Source organism: Ovis canadensis, chromosome 22 (assembly GCF_042477335.2).
Source record: "Ovis canadensis isolate MfBH-ARS-UI-01 breed Bighorn chromosome 22, ARS-UI_OviCan_v2, whole genome shotgun sequence".
Classification (NCBI taxonomy): Eukaryota; Metazoa; Chordata; class Mammalia; order Artiodactyla; family Bovidae; genus Ovis; species Ovis canadensis.
In genome coordinates, this window is record NC_091266.1 from 30,190,043 (window position 1) to 30,210,252 (window position 20,210).

Consider the following 20,210-nt stretch of genomic DNA (forward strand, 5'->3'; position numbering starts at 1 on the left):
ATTTATTAGAGGCCTATACCTGTCAAATTCATCTCTCCTATGAATCTTCTTGAAGCACTTTTGCAAAAGCATCAAGTAAAACAATAACTATAAATGACAAAAAAGTAAAAAGGCACAGTTAAACACCTGATCACAATGTAATTGATAAGGAAACAGTTACAAGAGTTAAGACTGATTATAATCTTAACCCTTGAAAACCTCAGTCTTTGGCAAAAACCAAGAAGTAATTGTGCATTTTCCTGATTGAAAAACTTTATGCTTCGGTCCCCCTCTTGTAAGCAGACAAAGGTAGATAAACTTAGACCTGCCTGGCAATTAATGTTCCAATATTTTATCCTATTTGAAATGACCCATGAACACTCATCTTTCAACTTTAGTTTCAAGTCTAAAATCTTCAAGTCACTAAAATCTGGAGAGACAATTTCAGATAGACATTCTCAAAGTATAATTATTCCTATAGAATTTACCTAAAAGTTCTTTTTACGCCTTTACTCTTTAAGATCGCATAAGATTAAAGTTCCAGAGAGGCCAGATAGATAATTGACATATAAAAGGCACATGAGGAATACCAGTTCCTTCTAGAAAGCTGACTTAACCAATTACCAAAGCCTCCCTTTGATACAACAGCAGTCACTAGAGACCATTTTTCTACAGATCTCTCGGCAGCCCCTATTCACCAGGGACAGCCCCCCGGGTCTCCTCATACTAGTGGACAGCCACCTCAGAATCTCCCCATAACTTCTGGGATGACCCCCTCAACTTTTGGGCCCCAAATGCTAGTGGATGACGCCCACACCTTCCCATTCCCTGTCCTGTATTTCCCAACATCTCGGCACTCACGGGAGTTTCCTCAGTCTCCTGGCTGCTCTGCCAATTGTTGGGCCGAACCCTGCAAGCCCACAAAGCCTGTTGCTTGCCCAGCTTCAAGACTGAAGAAACAGCCCAGAGTCAACAACAGAGACATCAGTGGTTTAATGAACCAGGGAGCGCACACGTCTGAAGTAAGGTCCTGGAGCAACACCCCACCGTGTGCAGCAGAATATGGCAGCAGCCTTGACTCCCAGGGCTGGAATTGAGGCCAGGTGGGCTCATGAGTTACCAGGGAAACCACAGAGGGGCATGCCCCTCACAGCCCCTTTGATAAGAACAATCACCAACTGGGACCTAGGGCAAGTAGTAGGATGGTCAGTTGTGAGCATAGGGTACAGGTGAAGCAGGAACTGGTGGGCAGGGGATGTGCAGAGAGCAAGAGAACAGCCATCTTGAGTGGCCTGACCATACACTCACCCTTACAAACCTTGCACAATCCTTACAATCTTTGTTTGCCCCTCTTCAGTGATATCTCTGGGGTCAGGTATGTAGAGTGCACTGCAACCAGATACCACAGATATGATACACACAGCCACTGTGGTTTTCAGTAAAGATGGCTGTTGTCTTGCTCTCTGACCATCCCCTGCTTCACCTGTATCTTGCTCACCTGACTGACCTTCCTAGGTACTTGCCCCAGGCTCTAGCTAGCCATTGTCCTTATCAAACGGGCAATGAGAGACGTGGCCTTCTAGGTTTCCCTGGTAACTAATGAGCCCACAGGACATCAATTCCTCTATAACTGGTAAGTTCCCCTCCCTCTCCCAGCCCCTGGAGCGAAGACTGCCAACGCATCCTTCCAGGCATCTGATGCACAGGTGAGTGTTGCTCCAGGACCTGGCTTCAGACTCCCCTCTCCATTAAACCACTCATGCCTCTGTTGCTGACTCTGGGGTCTGACTGCAACCCTGAAGCTGGGCAAGGCCTGTGGGTGTGGTCAACAGCGAGGTACTAATATCTCCATTTTGCAGATGAAACTGAGGCTCAGGGATGTTAACTCAGGATCACACAACTACTAAGTGGGAGAGCTCAGCTTCAGTTCCAAGCCTGTCTCATTTCCAAACCTATGCTCTTCACCACCACCTCAGGCTGAGGGTGCTGGTGACCTGCCACATTTTCACCACTTACCAGCTGATGACCTTGGGCACTGACTCCAACTCTCTATACCTAGATTTCCTCATTCATAAATATTGGGACCTAATGCCCAGAAGAAATGGGTACCAAATCTGGGGGCTCATAATATGCCAGGGATTCTTCAAAGGGCTCTGTATGTCACCTGTTGCTATTATTATCCTTATTTACGCCCAGTAGCACAATACAATTAAGGAGCTTCTCCAGGCTCACCTGCCAGTAAGAAATCCAGAATCTCCATGCAGGTGTTCTGGCTCCTAAGACTCTTAACCTCTCACACCTCTGCCCGGCATGTTTCTGAGACATAATTTGCTAGTCAATTAAGCCTGGTGATCTGCAGATTCACTTTGGACCCTGCTTGAGGAGATAGGCATTCCAAGAGTTTCAGAGGGCTTCCCCGGTGGCTCAGTGGTAAAGAATCCACCTGCCAGTGCAGGAGATATAAGAGACGTGGGTTCGATCCCTGGGTGGGAAAGATCCCCTGGAGAAGGAAATGACAACCCACTCCAGTATTCTTGACTGGAGAATTCCATGGACAGAGGAGCCTGGTGAGCTACAGTCCAGTTCAGTTCAGTCGCTCAGTTGTGTCCGACTCTGTGACCTCCAAGGACCACAGCACGCAGGCCTCCCTGTCTATCACCAACTCCAGGAGCTACAGTCCATGGGGTGGCAAAAGTGTCGGACAGGACTTAGTGACTAAAACAAAGTTTTAAAACAGTTTCAAAAGGGCTCCTGAAGGCCTCAGTGTCCTGCAGAGGGGGATGTAAAAGGCCTCTTTGCAGGGCTGCACTGAGGATCAAAGGAGAGAGAATGAAAGTGTTAGGACACAGGGGACACGCCTCTGTGTAGGATTAGAGTCAAAATCATAAATATGGATCCACGCCCTCTGGGCTTCTGACTCCAAGAAACTGTTATCAAGAGAAAATAATCACAGAAAAGAATTTTGAAAATAAGCACAAAGCTCTGAATCAAAATCTTGCTAATTCCATCCTTACTCTTCTGGGCGATAATTTTAGCTGAATTATGATGCTCAGTCTCAGGTCTTGGTGTTCCATAATTAATCATCTCTTTAAATGAGACTTGTGCCATTGCCAGCAGTTTTGATCCACTGCACCCAGCCCTCCTTTCCATGTTGAGCATGGCTGTGGCCTCTAAGCTCTTGAGCCAGCCAGGCTGATCAGCTGCTGCAGGAATGAGGGAGAGCTGGGAATCGGGGGTGTCCGTGGGTGGCTGCTTGGTAGTGGGAGGGGTTGGAGGGTAGAAACGCAAGAGAGATGCCAAGCACAAAGAAAGCCAGACACCCAGAGTGCAGTGGGAAGGCGCCTGGGCAAGAGTCTTGGGTCTGGCTTCTGGTCCTTGCCTCTTCCTGGTCACCCCACTTTGGCCACTCTTGTCCTCTCTGAGACTCAAGGTCCTCATCTGTGAAAGGAGTATAAACAATCACGTCCTGGACACCTGCTAGAGTTGCTATGAAGAACAATCACGAGTAAGCCCAAGAAGCGGCTCTACACTGTAAGTGCCCTAGGAGCAGGCTCCTTCCTCAGCTCATGTCACACCTGGAGGCCATCATAATGTGTCCAGCACACTGGGACAAACTGAAGGTTATCTGGGGCCTGGACAAGGCCTCTGAAGTCTGAAGTGTCTGGCTCCAAGGAACCACTGCCCCAGGCCCTATTGCTGGTCTGGATCGGATGCCCTCAGGGCTGAATTTGCCCAAGGAAACAGAACCTGGATTATCAGGTTTAGGGATCTAAGCCCTTAATCCCCGGTGCACTAGTTACTCCAGGGTAGGTCAAATGCAGGCGTGACCAAAAGCCAGTGTCACCACAGAGGAGTGAGTGTTACAGCCTCAGGGCGGGTCCCTGTAAACCAGCCCCACCTCAAACCTAGTGTTGGTCTTGAACAAGGCAACTTATTCTCCCCAACACTTGGGCTCTCCAGCTATAAAATGAGGGATTTCAATTTTTTTTTTTGGTGAGAAATAAATGAATGCATCTACATGAAGCTTTAGTGCAATGTTTCATAGCTGGTCATCAATATAATCTGCAGAAATAATGCTTCCTTTCCAGGAGATTAAACTTCTTTAACTCCGAATTCACTGAACTTTTCCTGGATCTACAGCTAGACTATAAGCTGCATGCATGAGCGGTCAAGTCTGGCTTGTTTCCCATCCAACTTGCAGTGCTGAGACCACAGCCTGGCAAAGTACTCTTGACCAAGATTTGCTGAATGAGTTTATGCTTAAGAGGAGCAGTGGGAAGAAACAGAAGGAAAAAAGAGGGTGGAGAGAGACAGGGACTGCCCAGGCAGTGAATTCCAACAAGGTGGAGAGGTAACCACAAGGAACATGTTTTTCCTTTTTTTAAAATAATGAAAGCGAGATAAGGGAAGGGATTAAAATAAAAAACAAAACATAAGTTATCCTATTGCAATGATAAGATGATGAAAATAAAAATCCAGAAAACTAAGGTAATGAAAAGTGGAAACTCACCCTGCCATTCATGTACGAGGATCTTACTATTTTATATAAGAGTTGTGGTCTCCACTAATAAAATGGCTCCCACTTGACTCTCAGAGGAACTGATTCACTGAGAAGTTATGTTAGCTCTGAGCTTCTGAGTCACAGCACAGTCCTAAAGGATTAAGTACCCTGTGGAAACTCACCACAGGAGGGCCGGGTTTTGTTTTTTCTTTTTTTTTAAGTTCTTTTGTTCTTGGTTCACAGTCTTCCTCTCTTAGACTGAGTTCAGATGACCTGGCAGACAAAACAGCTCAATTTGTTCAGAGGAGGGAGGGAGGATCATAATTTGACTCGGATATTTAAGGCACACATCGTGTTTTTTCTCTGTAACTACAGCGACCTCCAAGAAGACACACTGGAGGCTTTGGAATCAGAGTCCGGGGCGGAATTCTAACCTGTCTCTGCCTCAGTTTCCTTATGGGTAAAATGAGGATCATAATAATACCTCGTTGCTACTGTTGTTCAGTTGCTAAGTCATGTCTGACTCTTTGTGACTCCATGGACTGCAGCACACCAGGCTTCCCTGTTCTTGGCTATTTCCCAGAGTTTGCTAAAACTCATGTTCATTGAGTCAGTGATGCCATCCAGCCACCTCATCCTCTGTTGCCCCCTTCTCTTCCTGCCCTCAATCTTTCCCAGCATCAGGGTCTCTTCCAATGAATCGCCTCTTCGGATTGGGTGGCCAGAGTACTGGAGCTTCAGCTTCAGCATCAGTCCTTCCAATGAATATTCAGGGTTGATTTCCTTTAGGATTGGCTGATCTCCTTGCAATCCAAGGGACTCTCAAGAGTCCTCTCCAGCACCACAGTCCAAAAGCATCAGTTCTTCAGTGTTTAGCCTTCTTTATGGTCCAATTCTCACATCCGTACATGACTACTGGAAAAAACCATAGATTTGACTATACATAGACCTTTGTCGGCAAAGTGATGTTTCTGCTTTTTATGGCAACCCACTCCATTACTCTTGCCTGGAAAATCCCATGGACAGAGGAGCCTGGTAGGTTTACAGTCCATGGGGTTGCAAAGAGTTGGACATGACTGAGCGACTTCACAGGTTCATCATAGCTTTCCTTCCAAGTAGTAAGCGTCTTTTAATTTCATGGCTGCAGTCACAACACACAGTGATCTTGGGGTCCAAGAAAATAAAATCTGTCACTGCTTCCACTTTTCCCCCTTCTATTTAACATGAAGTCATGGGACCAGATGCCATAATCTTAGTTTTTGAATGTTGAGTTTTAAGCCAGCTTTTTCACTTGTATCTTTCACCTTCATCAAGAAACTTTTTAATTCCTCTTCATTTGCTGCCACTAAAATGGTATTATCTGCATATCTGAGGCTGTTGTCATTTCTTCCAGAAATCTTGACTCCAGCTTATGACTCATCCAACCTGGCGTTTCACAAGATGTACTACTCTGCATATAAGTTAAATAAGCAGGGTGACAATATACAGCCTTGTTGTACTCCTTTCCCAGTTTTGAACCAGTCAGTTGTTCCATGTTCAGTTCTAACTGTTGCTTCTTGACCTGTATACAGGTTTCTCAGGAGACAGGTAAGATGGCCTGGTATGCCCATCTCTTTAAGAATCTTCCACAGTTTGTTGTGATCCATACAGTCAAAGGCTTTAGCACAGTCAGTGAAGCAGAAGTATATGTTTTTCTGGAATTTCTTTGCTTTTTCTATGATCCAACAGATGTTGGCAATTTGATCTCTCGTTCCTCTGCCTTTTCTAAATCCAGCTTGTACATCTGGAAGTTCTTGGTTCACGTACTGTTGAAGCCTAGCTTGAAGGATTTTGAGCATTATCTTGCTAGGATGTGATATGAGGACAATTGTGTTTGAACATTCTTTGGCATTGCCCTTTTTTGGGACTGGAATGATAACTGACTTTTCCACTCTGTAGCCACAGCGGAGTTTTCCAAATTTGCTGGCACACTGAGTGCAGCACTTTCACAGCATCATCTTTTAGGATTTGAAATAGCTCAGCTGGAATCCCATCACCTCCATTAGCTTTGTTCATACTATTGCTTCCTAAGGCCCACTTGACTTCACACTCTAGGATGTCTGGTTCTATGTGATACTTCCTGAAAATGATGTGAAGATGAAATTGGATAATACACAGAGGTCTGAGCACAGAGTGAGAATTTAGTAAAGGGTAGTGGTGGAGTAATTGGTTGTTATCCACCACGCCAACATCTCCAGAAGGCCTAAGCAGCAACCAATTAAAGCACTTCTTACATGCTTTCTCTTTTGTAATTATTTTCCGAGTTTTGGACTATTATCCTCTCCATTTTACAGATGAGACAACTGAGGTAAGAGATGCTGGGAACAGTGAGTGGGAGGACATGGTGAACTCTTAGCCACAGAGGCTGTTCTGTTCTCTGTGCTGTCCAACAGAGTTGTCAACAACCTCATGTATCCATGAATATTTGAATGAAATAATATTAGCAGTTCAGTTCATGAAGTCACACTGACCACATTTCAGTGATCGCTATCCGCACGTGTCTCTCATGGCTCTGTTAGAGACAGCAGATCTTGGACATCACCACTATCATAGAAGGTACTATTGGACAGCAATGCTCTCAACAATCAAGCACACAGTAGGCACACAAAGAAGTGTCTGCCAAATGAAGTAAAGAACATTTAGTAAAATGATCTATTTTATTCTCACCATAATGACTAGCTGTTCTGACAAAATATGAACCCCAACTAGACCTCTCTTCTAGGTTGTAGCTCCGCCTTCTAAATGGAGAACAGGCAATTCTCTGGCAGTCCAGTGGTTAAGACTCAGAGCTTTCACTGCCAAGGGCCTAGGTTCAATCCCTGGTTGGGGAACTCAGATCCTATAAGCGGCACAGCCAGAAATAAATTAATTAATTAAATTAAAGGAGAGCAAACAGGTTCTGCCTCAACTGTCTTCATTTAATTTGAAAACATATTATTTAGTCCCTAACCTAGCCTACTAATTTTTCACTTCACAATGTGCAAAGGAAACAAAACTTCAGGAGGCAAGATGGCACTAAACATCTATTTTTAGTCCAGGTACATTAAATACTCATTTGACTTTCATAACCTTCAGGGGTAGGTCTTATAACCACTTCACAGCTAGGACTAATATCAAGGTCAGAGGTAGGCTAGGACTCCCCCGCCTTCCAGTTTCCTTTGAGATGCAGCTTTCAGTTCAGTTCAGTTCAGTCGCTCAGTCATGTCCAACTCTTTGCGACCCCATGAATTGCAGGCCTCCCTGTCCATCACCATCTTCCGGAGTTCACTGAAACTCACGTCCATCGAGTCCGTGATGCCATCCAGCCATCTCATCCTCGGTCGTCCCCTTCTCCTCCTGCCCCCAATCCCTCCCAGCATCAGAGTCTTTTCCAATGAGTCAACTCTTCGAGTGAGGTGGCCAAAGTACTGGAGTTTCAGCTTCAGCATCCTTCCTTCCAAAGAAATCCCAGGGCTGATCTCCTTCAGAATGGACTGGTTGGATCTCCTTGCAATCCAAGGGACTCTCAAGAGTCTTCTCCAACACCACAGTTCAAAAGCATCAATTCTTCAGCACTCAGCCTTCTTCACAGTCCAACTCTCACATCCATACATGACCACAGGAAAAACCATAGCCTTGACTAGACGGACCTTAGTCGGCAAAGTAATGTCTCTGCTTTTGAATATACTATCTAGGTTGGTTATAACTTTTCTTCCAAGGAGTAAGCGTCTTTTAATTTCATGGCTGCAGTCACCATCTGCAGTGATTTTGGAGCCCCCAAAAATAAAGTCTACACTGCTTAATGGATCCCAAATAGCATGTGGAAACTCCGAAGGACTACACACTCAAGATCAGCTTTGTAGTTTGTGGGCACAGGGATCTGGTATCATTTGTTCCTATCTGGTTCCCCTGGCTTGTGAGATCCTAAACTGAATGACTGAAGGGATGAGCCAGAATCATTCATTCAACACCACTAATTGGTCATCTACTATCTGCCAGGCACTGAGCAAGGTGTTGAAGAAAGAGACATGGCCCCTGTGCTTAAGAAGCTTCTATTCTGATGGAGGAAGCAGACAGAAATCAAATAAGCCCGTAAATACATAACTGCATATTCCACTAAGTGCCAGGAAGGAGTGTAGAATGTTAGGGGAGAGGACTACAGGCACCTGATCTGGGGCTACTCTGATATCCTACAATGTGCTGGAGGGAGAAGCTGGGGGCCCTCTGGTTCCAGCCTTGCCCTGGGGAGTCCAGGCCAACTGGGAGACCTGGCACTGTGGGGAACCAAGGCTGTCTCCCACTGGCCTTCTGCTCTACGATGGCTGCCAGCACAACCTTAGCTACCCAGACCTCACAAGACCAGGGCCCCACTGGTCAAGAGGCCACCAGGCCCTTGAGCTGCTGCTGGGCCCCGACAGGCAGGCTTCTGGTCACAGGAGGGCTCCCTTGTGGCTGGCCACTAACACTGCAGAAACACTGTGAGTTAATAAGGCAGGTATGAGCTGACAATCCAAGTCAACAGAGAGTTGCTAAGAATCTATTGTTCACACCCATTAGGATGACTATTATCCCCAAACAAACCACAGAAACAAACAAACAACAACAACAACAAAAAACACAGAAAATACCAAATGGTGGTAAAAATGTGAAGATGGAACCCTTTTAGCACTATTTGTGGGAATGTAATGGTGATTGCAGCCATGAAATTAAAACACACTTACTCCTTGGAAGAAAAGTTATGACAAACCTAGATAGTATATTCAAAAGCAGAGACATTACTTTGCCGACTAAGTCCGTCTAGTCAAGGCTATGGTTTTTCCAGTGGTAATGTATGGATGTGAGAGTTGGGCTGTGAAAAAGGCTGAGCGCCGAAGAATTGATGCTTTTGAACTGTGGTGTTGGAGAAGACTCTTGAGAGTCCCTTGGACTGCAAGGAGATCCAACCAGTCCATTCTGAAGGAGATCAGCCCTGGGATTTCTTTGGAAGGAAGAATGCTGAAGCTGAAACTCCAGTACTTTGGCCACCTCACTCGAAGAGTTGACTCATTGGAAAAGACTCTGATGCTGGGAGGGATTGAGGGCAGGAGGAGAAAGGGATGACCAAGGATGAGATGGCTGGATGGCATCACGGACTCGATGAACGTGAGTCTGAGTGAACTCTGGGAGATGGTGATGAACAGGGAGGCCTGGCGTGCTGCGATTCATAGAGTCACAAAGAGTCAGACACGACTGAGCGACTGGACTGAACTGAACTGAAAATAGTACAACCACGATAGAAATCAGTAGGGTGGCCACCTTGAGCAAATCTGGTTCCCTGCAATTAAATACCTGCTGACACTTCCAGGTGGCTCAATGGTAAAGAGTCCACCTGCCAATGCAAAAGACACAGCAGACCTGGGTTCAATCCCTGAGTTGGGAAGACCCCCTGGATAAGGAAATGGCAACCCAGGCCAATATTGTTGCATGGGCAACCCCATAGACAGAGGAGCCTGGCGGGCCACAATCCACAGGGTCAAAAGAGTCGGACAAGACTTAGTGATTGAGCACTCACACAGACAGGACACCTTACCCCTTAGATGGTGGAACAACTGAGGCCTGAGAGAAGGACCTTATGTGAGACCACAGTTCAGTTTGGTTGAGGAGATACTCCTCATCTGACTTTTGGGAGAATAACAAAATGTGTCTTTGCGATCGCTTTCCATTTCTGTGCTTTTCTTCTACCTCTGTGGACCTCCCTCTCCAGTCTCAGGTAGGTAAAGCCCTCAGGTTGGCCTCTGGCAGAGCTGCCCCACCTAGCCCTGCAGGCCTGCACAGGCTGAGCACTCCCTAACCCTAATCCTATTTCACAGAAGAGCGTGAGAAAGTATGGTCCAACTAGCCTGCCCAGTGCAGTTTTCTTATTAATTTAATTCAGTTGGGCTGCTTCCTTAGTACTGTTCACATTAGTTTCTTCCTTCTCATTCTAGCCATGAAATGAGCTCCCTGTCTTAGAAAGCACTTGTCTCAACTAATACACCCCTTAATTAGTCTTGTTGTTCAGCCACTTAGTGACATGCAACTCTTTGCGATCCCATGGACTGCGGCATGCCAGGCTTCCCTGTCCCTCACCATCTCCCAGAGTTTGCTGAAGCTCATGTCCATTGAGTTAGTGATGCCATCCAACCATTTCATCCTCTGTCACCCCCTTCTCCTCCTTCCCTCAATCTTTCTGATACCTGACTAGAACTAAAACATCCACAATGCTACCTAGTGGCTCCCAACTGGTTTACGAGTAAAAGACAACCCCAATCACACCAATTACTCCTTAGTCAACCTCACCCCAAAGGATAGGGGCTCCCTGGCCTTTTCTGACATTGGTCCAAACCTGGAATGTCTTTCTTTTCATTATTTCTGTCATCCTTTAAGATCAACTCAGGGACACCGTCTCCATGAGGATTTCCACTCTTTCATCTGCTCTTGCATTATAACCTTTGCATGTCTATTCTGGTTTGTAACTCATTCTTGTGTTCCAACCAGCTGGTTCCCTAGACACAGAAGACAAACCATGTGATATGTATTTTTTCTAGACTTAATTTCTGTTATACTGTCTGGCACATTTTAGGGCTCCATAAAAGTAAACATTATCAAATAGGGAAGGAAGTTGAGGAATTCCCATGTGCAGTTTTATATACATATTCATTTAACCCTCAAACATCCCTGCAAGGTAGGAGGCATAATAACTCCTAGTTGAACTATAATAACTCTGCAGCTGAAGGTTTTAATTTATTAGCTCATGAGCACTTAGAAAGAGGTGAAAATTGGAATGCTCATTCCTAAGCCTCCCTGGCTCCAAAGCCCAGGGTTTTTGCATCCTCATGTCCAATAAGCTTTTACCCTAATGCTCAAGGCCAAGTTTGCTGATAAAGCTTAAATGTCTAAGCAGCTGTTTCTAAGAGAAAACTCTGCTCAGAGTCTCTCAAAGAACACCCCCTACTCAACAGAACAGCTGTTCAATAGGAATTACAAAGTAAAGTAATCACTGCCATAATGTGGCAGACACATTCTGCCTTACAGACCACTGAACGTTTCATACACAAATTTTCAACATAAAACTGGCAGCTTCACATTTTCCCAGTCAGAATCAAGGAAGCAAAAAGTAGTATGATACTGATTTGCCCTTGGGTAGCAGGTGCTAGGGACTCGGTGTTCAGAAATAATGTATGAAGTGGCCCTTTGCCAAGCCTAATCCACAAAGCACCTGAGAGAATAATAAATGTAATTCTTCCTGAAAGAAGAGAGAATGGCGGACTTCTGACCATTTCAAGACCAGGAATTAATGACTTTATTGTCTTACATCTCCTGCCAGGGCATTGTTTCCAGGGTCAATCTTTAAAACGTATATTCAACATCCGTGCTATGATAGAGCGGCAGAGGACGTTAAAACCCCATGACTTCTTTTTTCTTTTTAATCATTTATTTCTTTCTGACCTTGCTAGGTCTCCGTTGCTGCTCTGGCTTTTCTCCAGTTGTGGGGAGGGGGTGCTACTCTCTGGCTGCAGTGTGCGGGCTTCTCATCGCAGTGGCTTCTCCTGTGCAAAGCACAGGCTCTAGGGTGCCCAAGCTCAGTAGCTGTGGCTCCTAGGCCCTAGAGCACAGGCTCAGCAGTTGGGCTGCATGGGCTTAACTGCTCCTCAGCATGTGGAATCTTCCCAGACCAGGGATCAAGCCCATGTCTCATGCATTGGCAGGTGGGTTCTCTACCACTGAGCCACCAGGGCATCCCCCGCCTCCTGCGTCATGCCTTCGTGGCAGAGCCAGATCCCATGGGGATGGAGAGACCCACCAGTAAACCCCAACCAGTCAAAGACCAGCACCCCTGGACATACCTTAAGGGCATACACTTAAGATTTGTTGTGCAGGAGAAAAACAAGTCACACTGATTTGTTTTTCAAAGGCAATTGTAGTTTTGTTCCCTGGTGGCTCAGAGGGTAAAGCATTTGCCTGCAATGCAGGAAACCCGGGTTCAATTCCTGGGTTGGGAAGATCCCCTGGAGAAGGAAATAGCAACCCATTCCAGTATTCTTGCCTGGAAAATCCCATGGGTGGAGAAGCCTGTTAGGCTGCAGTCTATGGGGTCGCAAAGAGTCGGACACGACTGAGCAACTTCACTTCACTTCACTTCACTTCAAATAACTGAGAGTCTATAAAATATGCCTTTGGAGAGTGTACCTTTCAGAGTTTCCATGTCTTGATAAGGCGGGGCCACTTTCCGCAGATAGTGAGTCTCCAAACCCTGTTCTCCCAGAAGTGATGGGGATGATTCAGTACCTTGAACAGTTTTGCTTTCCAGAGTGTTTCGTAAAAGCAACGCAGTAGTTCTATCAGAGGACCAATGTGGCCTGCTTGTCAGTTTGTGCCAGTGGGAATCTTTGGCTAGCCCTACAGTATGGCCTTCCCTGGTAGTTCAACTGGTATAGAATCTGCCTGCAATGCAAGAGACCCCGGTTGATTCCTGGGTCGGGAAGATCCCCTGGAGAAGGGATAGGCTACCCATTCCAGTATTCTTGGGCTTCCCTGGTGGCTCAGATGGTAAAGAATCTGCCCACAATGCGGGAGACCTAGGTTCAATCCCTAGCTTGGGAAGATCCCCTAGAGGAGGGCATGAGGCAACCCACTCCAGTATTTGCCTGGAGAATCCTCACGGACAGAGGAGCCTGGCGGGTTACAGTCCATGGGGTCTCAAAGAGTTGGACACGACTGAGCAACTAAGCACGCACAGCACAGTATAGTCTGGGTAAACCAGGTCACCGTGTGGGCCACTCACTAGGTACCTTCACAGATGATAGTGAATGAGACTCACTGGATCTTTCTCCCATCATACTTCACCATTCTTAATTGGAATATCTTAGCTTTTCCCTTTACTTAAAATATCACTTTTCTAACTCAACTGTTTTTCAAATTTTCAAGTAGCTAAGTAGTGTTTGCTAAAAATAGAGAATTCTCTATTGCATAAATCACAATCTTTGGGGAATTTCACAAATCTACTTCCTTTCAGATAAGCCACCAGAGGCCCATTTTTCAAAAGAGGAAAAAGGGATTCTCAGAGAGGTTAAGTGGTTTCCTCAAGACTACAAAGTTGATAAGCTCAATGCAGGGGGTACCCTAGAAATACCAGGATTTCAGTCTCAAAACATGTCCAGATGAAATAACAAATATCTGGAAAAATAAGCAATAACATGACAATTCTTTAGTGACATCTGGACTAAGCAGTAGCTATTCCACAGAGACCCCAAAGAGCTACACAAGACCAGAAGTGAGAAAATTCTGGCTAAAGGAATGGACGTGATAAGGACAAATGAGATAACTGTTAGTAGTTGCTACAACTATGCTCTTTGGGAGTCAAATGTTGAATATGGACATAATGTTGCCACACTGTAAAAGTACAACAATATAAAAGAGTGCAAGAAAATTTCCTTCCAACCAGTCTTTTCAAGAGATTTGACACAGAGGCAGGAGACTAGCCAAATGGAAGTCATCGGCAATAGTCAGCAAGACTGCCTTTAAAAGAAAAGAAACGCACACATATATATACACAGACATATACACACATACCAGGGAATCTGTCTTTCAGAAATGTTCACTTTTACAAGGAGGTCCACTATAAGGATCCATTGCAGCCTCCTTGCTAACAGGGAGTAGCTACTCACAACTTTTAGCAAAAAATTACAACTTTTTAGCAAACTTACACGGAGAAAGCAATGGCAACCCACTCCAGTACTCTTGCGTGGAAAATCCCATGGACGGAGGAGCCTGGTAGGCTGCAGTCCATGGGGTCACGAAGAGTCAGACACCACTGAGCGACTTCACTTTCACTTTCCTGCACTGGAGAAGGAAATGGCAACCCACTCCAGTGTTCTTGCCTGGAGAATCTCAGGGACAGCAGAGCCTGGTGGGCTGCCCTCTATGGGGTCGTGCAGAGTCAGACATGACTGAAGCGACTTAGCAGAAGCAGTAGCAGCAAACTTACAACTCTTTAGCAAAAAATCAGAAAGGATTCATATCAAACTATTCAGAGTAGTTACCCCTACGTAGCAAGACTGGAGAGAAAGGAGGGACGTGGTGAGAATTGTCACTTTTTAGTTGTATAATCTCCTTTGGATTGTTAGTCGGTTTTGTTTCTACATGCATATATTTTTTAATTAAAAATCTTTAATATTAAACAAACTTTTTTTGATCTGTAATGTTCGGGGGAATCATAAAGTCTAAGCGTTGGAAGAGGCCTCAGAAGTCTGTCTAATCTAATTTCAACTAGATTAGTTTCACAGCCTGGCTGTCTGTGTGAGACTCAAGGGAGAATGGCTACCACAGACTGACAAGCACTCTGCTCTTCTGATCCAGAGTTGGCTTGCAGAACCCAGTGCACCCTAAGAATGTGAAAACTCTATCCTTTTGCACTGCTAAGTATCCATGACATCCACACCACAGGGACTTCAGGAATCCTCAGATCCTGCTGGTTCATACAAGGTCCTGACTTCAGCCTCAGAAGGGGAATGAACCTGAGAGACTGAAGTCAACTCTAAGCCAGCTGGCTGTCAGTTCAGCACGTTCCCAGCTAAAGTCTACAGGGGGGCTCAGTGTCTACACAGCCATCACCATTAACACTCCCAGCACTTAGCCATTCTGCCTACAGTCCTACAGCTTGAAAAGAAAAGTGCTGATTACTGCCAGATCTTGCTGTTTTATGCACTCAAGAGGCAAAACTATACACTCAGTAAACTCAGGGGCTTTCTTGGGTGCTGTCTTGAACCTGTTAGGGCTTTTCACATCTTACTCTCCTCATTTCTCACTCACGCCACCCCATGAAGCACATCTGGTTTTGCTCCATTCCAGCTGATGGATTTATGGTGATATCAGTATCCTCAATTCTGTCAGAACGGAATGTTACTCAATCTTACTTACCCAGTGCTCAAAATTGGAAGGCACACCTGGAAAGGGTTTGCTATCACCAATATCTTAAACGATTGGAATAGACTGAAAGCAAGAAAAATGCCATAGTCATTATTATATCTGCTTTAGTGCCTAAAGCAATGCCTTTCATACCTTGCTGAGAGCAGTGATTCAATACATGGAACTGTAAAATTATAGAACCTTAAAACTGAAAGAAATCTCAAGATCAGTTCCCATGATTCCACAACGGAGAAATTTGAGACCTGGCTGGTTAAACCCGGATCATCAGCTATTCTATCAACATTAGCCAGAGTCCAGATACTCCCACGTGGGAGCTGAGTTGTTTCTTCCATTAGGTTGCTTGTCAGGTGAATAAATGAATGACTTTACCATTCAACTTATACAACCAAAGGAGACTAGAAAAGAGCCTGAAGCTAAATAATCTAGTAAATGTAATCATTTAGATAACCTATATTGGCCCACATTAACTGAAGTTTTCCACTTTCAGTTGAGTGTTTATGTTCACAGCCTTAGGCAGACATAATTTTAGTCATTTAAAATTTTTGACCAATACATACTCCAGACAAATAAGTCAGATTTCAATATAGTGTTACATTCCAGTTCCTTTACAATCTGTATGACTTGCCCCATGACATTACCAGATTGAACCCAACATATTTTTACATGTCTTTACATGTCAATGGTGAAGGAAAAAAACTTTCCATCTTATGTCCCAATTATGTAACTGCTTCAAGAAAAATTTTTTTACAAAGCCACAGTGAGATATCTGTCAGAATGGCTGCTATCCAAAAGGTGAGAAATAAAAAGTGTTGGTGAAAATGTGGAAAAAGGGAACCTTCATACATTGTTGGTGGGGATGTGAACTAGTCCAGTCACTATGAAAAAGACTATAGAGATTCCTCAAAAAATTAAGAATAGAACTGCAACATAATTCAGCTATCCCACTTCTGGCATTTATCTAAAGAATAAACAAACACTAATTTGAAAAGACACGTGCACCCCTGTGTTCATTGCAGCATTATTTACAACAGCCAAGATATAGAAATAACCTAAGTGCATATCAATGGATGAATGGATAAAGAAGATATGGTATATATAGATATGCAATGGAGTATTACTCAGGAATTTTCTTAAATGGTAAAACCTCGCCGTTGCAACAACATGGATAGACCTTGAGGGTATTATGCTAAATGAAATACATCAAACAGAGAAAGACAAATATTAACACCATACGATTTCACTCATATGCAAAATTATAAAAAACAAATGAACAAACCAAATGAAAAAAAACAAAGAAAACCCAAAACACGTAGATACAGAGAACAGAGTAGCAGTTACCAGGAGGGGAGGGGAAGGGAGGAAGGCAAAATGTGTAATGGGGATCAACTGTGTAACGAAGAATAGAAATTAAATATTTGGTGGTAAGCATGCTGCAGTACATACAGAAGTAGAAATAGAATATTATATAAAACATAAAATGTTGCAAATCAATGTAACTGCAATAAAAATAAATTTGAAAATAAAAAAAGAAAAAGATTTTTTAAAAGAACACATGCAGGGGAACCCTGATGTAACATAAGTACGTGATACTCACTAACCAGATTCTTAACTATGTTGTACACTAAGAATCCAACTTTTGTTTCCCAAATCTTTTTTAACTAACCAATCATTTGGCAGCTTTGGGTTTCATTTCTCTGCTCATCTCAGAGGCGGAGATTTCAGAAGAGGAACAGAGATAAAATGGACAAAAGAAAGAAAAAGGGCACAGGTTACTCAGAAACTGGAAGGGAGAAGTAGTGAGAGAGAAACGTGCTGAGGTTTGATCAGGATCCACGCACCCATCAAGACTCCCACTTTTTCTGCCCTCCTCTCTCACTCCCTTTCATTTTTCCTGCCAAGGAGTGAACTGGCAATCTTACCAATGACCTTGGACAAACAAAACCGGCTAAAGCTCCTAAATTCAGCTTTAGACACATCACTCTAGCCCAAACTGGAATGACCTACCATGGCTGAGAGTGTGCCATCCCTCCAACCACTCCTGTCCCCCTCCATTGCAATTAAATGTCAAGAAATATCACCTGTCGGAATTACAAGCCTTTTAAAGATGATCTAGTCTACACCCGCCTCATTTGTTTTGCAAAAGAGAAAATTGACATCCAGAGATTTCTTTTTTTTTTTTTTCATCCATAGATTTCTAAGTCACTAGAGCAAGTCCAAACTAGATGCCTAAACTGCAAATTTGCATTGTTCAGAGCTCTTTCCTCTAGGAGCAGTTTAAAAGCGACGAACACACAAAAAACACCCTAACTTTGGAGAAATGAAGAACAACTACAAAGAGGCACAAAACAACATGAAACAAACCAAAACAATACCTTTACTCCACCTCCCAGAAGCCCAGTGACAATAAAGGCAGCAAAGGGCTGTTTTACCAAGTAATGATACTTCTAACAACTTAATTGTGCTTTTTCCTCCTTTATCCATTTCTCACAGGCAGAGGCAATAAAAATGTATCCAAGACTACTGAAACTCTTAATCTGGACCAACACAGAACTATTTTTTTCCCAGAACATTTTGATACTTGAAAGTTGGTACATGGTTTACTCCAAGGGCTATTAGAATTCAAACATCCGGTCATCCAATGAGCCTCAAAGCCCTGCGGAAAATCAAATGCCTTCCACAGGAATCGGTCCTCTCCCCTGACCTGTACAGGTAACAAATGCCAGCTATAGCCCCAGAGGATTTGATCAATCGCAGACTTTCAGAGAATGTGTAGACCCAAGAAACTAACATTCCAAAGCAGGACTGGAGAAAAAGAAGCAAACTTGACCTTACCTTTAAAAATAACAGAAACAATAGGATCCGGTTTCCCAAATTTCGTCTTAGGGATATTGCTGGCAGATTCCACAATCACTCGAAGCATGGCTCTCAATGGACAGAAAGCAAACTTCAGCAACGAAGTTAAGGAGCCTAGGGCTCTGGATCCCGGCCGCGCTGCCCGGGAGAGAAGGCGGGGGATGACTTGTCCAGCGAAGAGGGAAGGAGGAGAGGCAATGGGTGGGTCCCTGACGGATTATTTACTGAAGGCTACGTGTAAACTGATATCCAAACGCCCAAGTCTCCGCAGCTCTGCAGGCACCCGCTTAAGAATTCGGGAAATGTGGGAGTGAAAAGGACAAAAGCCAGCTAAAAATTAATTGTAGGCAACAAATGAAACTGGAGCTAACAAATGTAGACAGGTCAGAAGACTACGAAAACGCTGCTGCTAATAAGTGACAATACTCGAAGCCCAATTAATTGGTTTTCTGTTACCCCTTCCATTCTTTTCTGATCGTCCTGGAGTTTTAAAACTTGACTGAGTCAGTAAAAGAAAAAAATTTTTTTTAACTTTTTCGGTTTCTTTTCTCCTGCTGTTGAGCACACTCACTCAGCAGTAACTTATAAAAGAAATTGTTTTGGATCAGTTAAAGGGTGCCCCCTATCGTATGGCAGAAAAATGAATGAGTTATTTCAAGCAAACTCAATCCTGAGGTCCTAATAGGGGTTTACAAAATTGGTGTCCTGGAGGCTGATCCTTTTTAGTTGCAAAAGAGTTCTCCATAGACCTTCTTTTAAAATCCTTAAGAGGTGACAGCTGGCGAGCTAAGTTTTCCTGGCCCATCAGAAGCTGCTAGTAGTGTTCAGTGAAAATGGAGAATTGACTCTCCATTCTTCAGGGCCTAAACCCCAGCAGTGTCTTCCTTTTCTTTGTTAGAGGGAAAAAAAAACTTTTGATGAGACTTGTTAAAGTGGCCCAGGAAGATTTCATTCAAGGGGAGGGGACTACTACACTGGAATCTTTCAGTGTAAGAGAGAGTTTGGGCTCATATCAGAATAGGGCATGGACAAGGGGGAATTGGGGCTTTCCTGGTGGCTCAGACAGTAAAGAATTGCCTGCCGTGCAGGAGACCCGGTTTGATCCCTGGGTCAGGTAGATTCCCCTGGAGAAGGGAATGGCAACCCACTCCAGTATTCTTGTCTGTAGAATTCCATGTACAGAGGAGCCTGGCAGGCTATACTCCATGGGGTCGCAAAGAGTCAGACAGGACTGAGTGACTCACACTTTCACTTTCAAGAGGGAATTAAAAGCAAATGAGCAGGCTGGGGTAGGGGGTGGGGTGGCAAGGAGGTGGGTGGCAGTCAGTGGATGGAAATTACTAGAAGAAAACATCAGGGATAAAGGGAATTCTGGTTTAACTGACCTAACAGTATTCTTACTGAACACAAGTCAGGGTGATGAGACATCACCTGGGGGTGATGGAGAATGAGAAACCCCAAAAGATGCAGAAAGTTGATCAGACATGGAGAGAGGGGCATTCCGGTTAAACTGACTCAGCAAGGTTCTTGTTAAAACTAGGTTTTATAAGGAAGTACACAGATGGGTGTGACTAAAGTTTGGTCAAGGAAAAAAGTCTTTATGGCCTAAGGGTGTGTTGGGTGGTATAGCCTGGTGATTAAGATCACTAGAGGGGGCCTGTTGATAGTAGTCAGCCAGACCTGAATGTGGATCCCTGCTTAGTCACTCTTGAACTATGTTACAAACCCTCTCTTTTGCAGTTATCTGTAAAATGGAGATTGTCACCAAGGTCTTAGTGTGGGACCTGGCAAAAAGCAAGCAGTAAGTTCCACATGTCAGCAAGCAGAAATTTATGCTTATTCAAAGCATTTCTGTTAATGCAAGTTGGGTTTAAGTCAGGATTTCATTGTGTTTCAGAAGAAAAGGCTAAAA

The 20,210-nt window shown here is 44.3% G+C and overlaps 1 protein-coding gene across 5 annotated transcripts in view; it reads right to left on the minus strand.

Annotated features, from left to right (window-relative positions):
- MYOF (myoferlin) overlaps positions 1 to 18,871 on the minus strand; it is a 177,612-nt gene extending 158,741 nt beyond the window's left edge. For all 5 annotated transcript variants that reach the window (XM_069567540.1, XM_069567537.1, XM_069567539.1 and 2 more), the window contains exon 1: positions 18,278 to 18,871. In XM_069567540.1, coding sequence (XP_069423641.1) covers positions 18,278 to 18,365 — 88 coding nt within the window. In that variant the 5' untranslated portion in view covers positions 18,366 to 18,871. The remainder of the gene's footprint in view (positions 1 to 18,277) is intronic.
- Between the last annotated feature and the right edge of the window lie 1,339 nt (positions 18,872 to 20,210).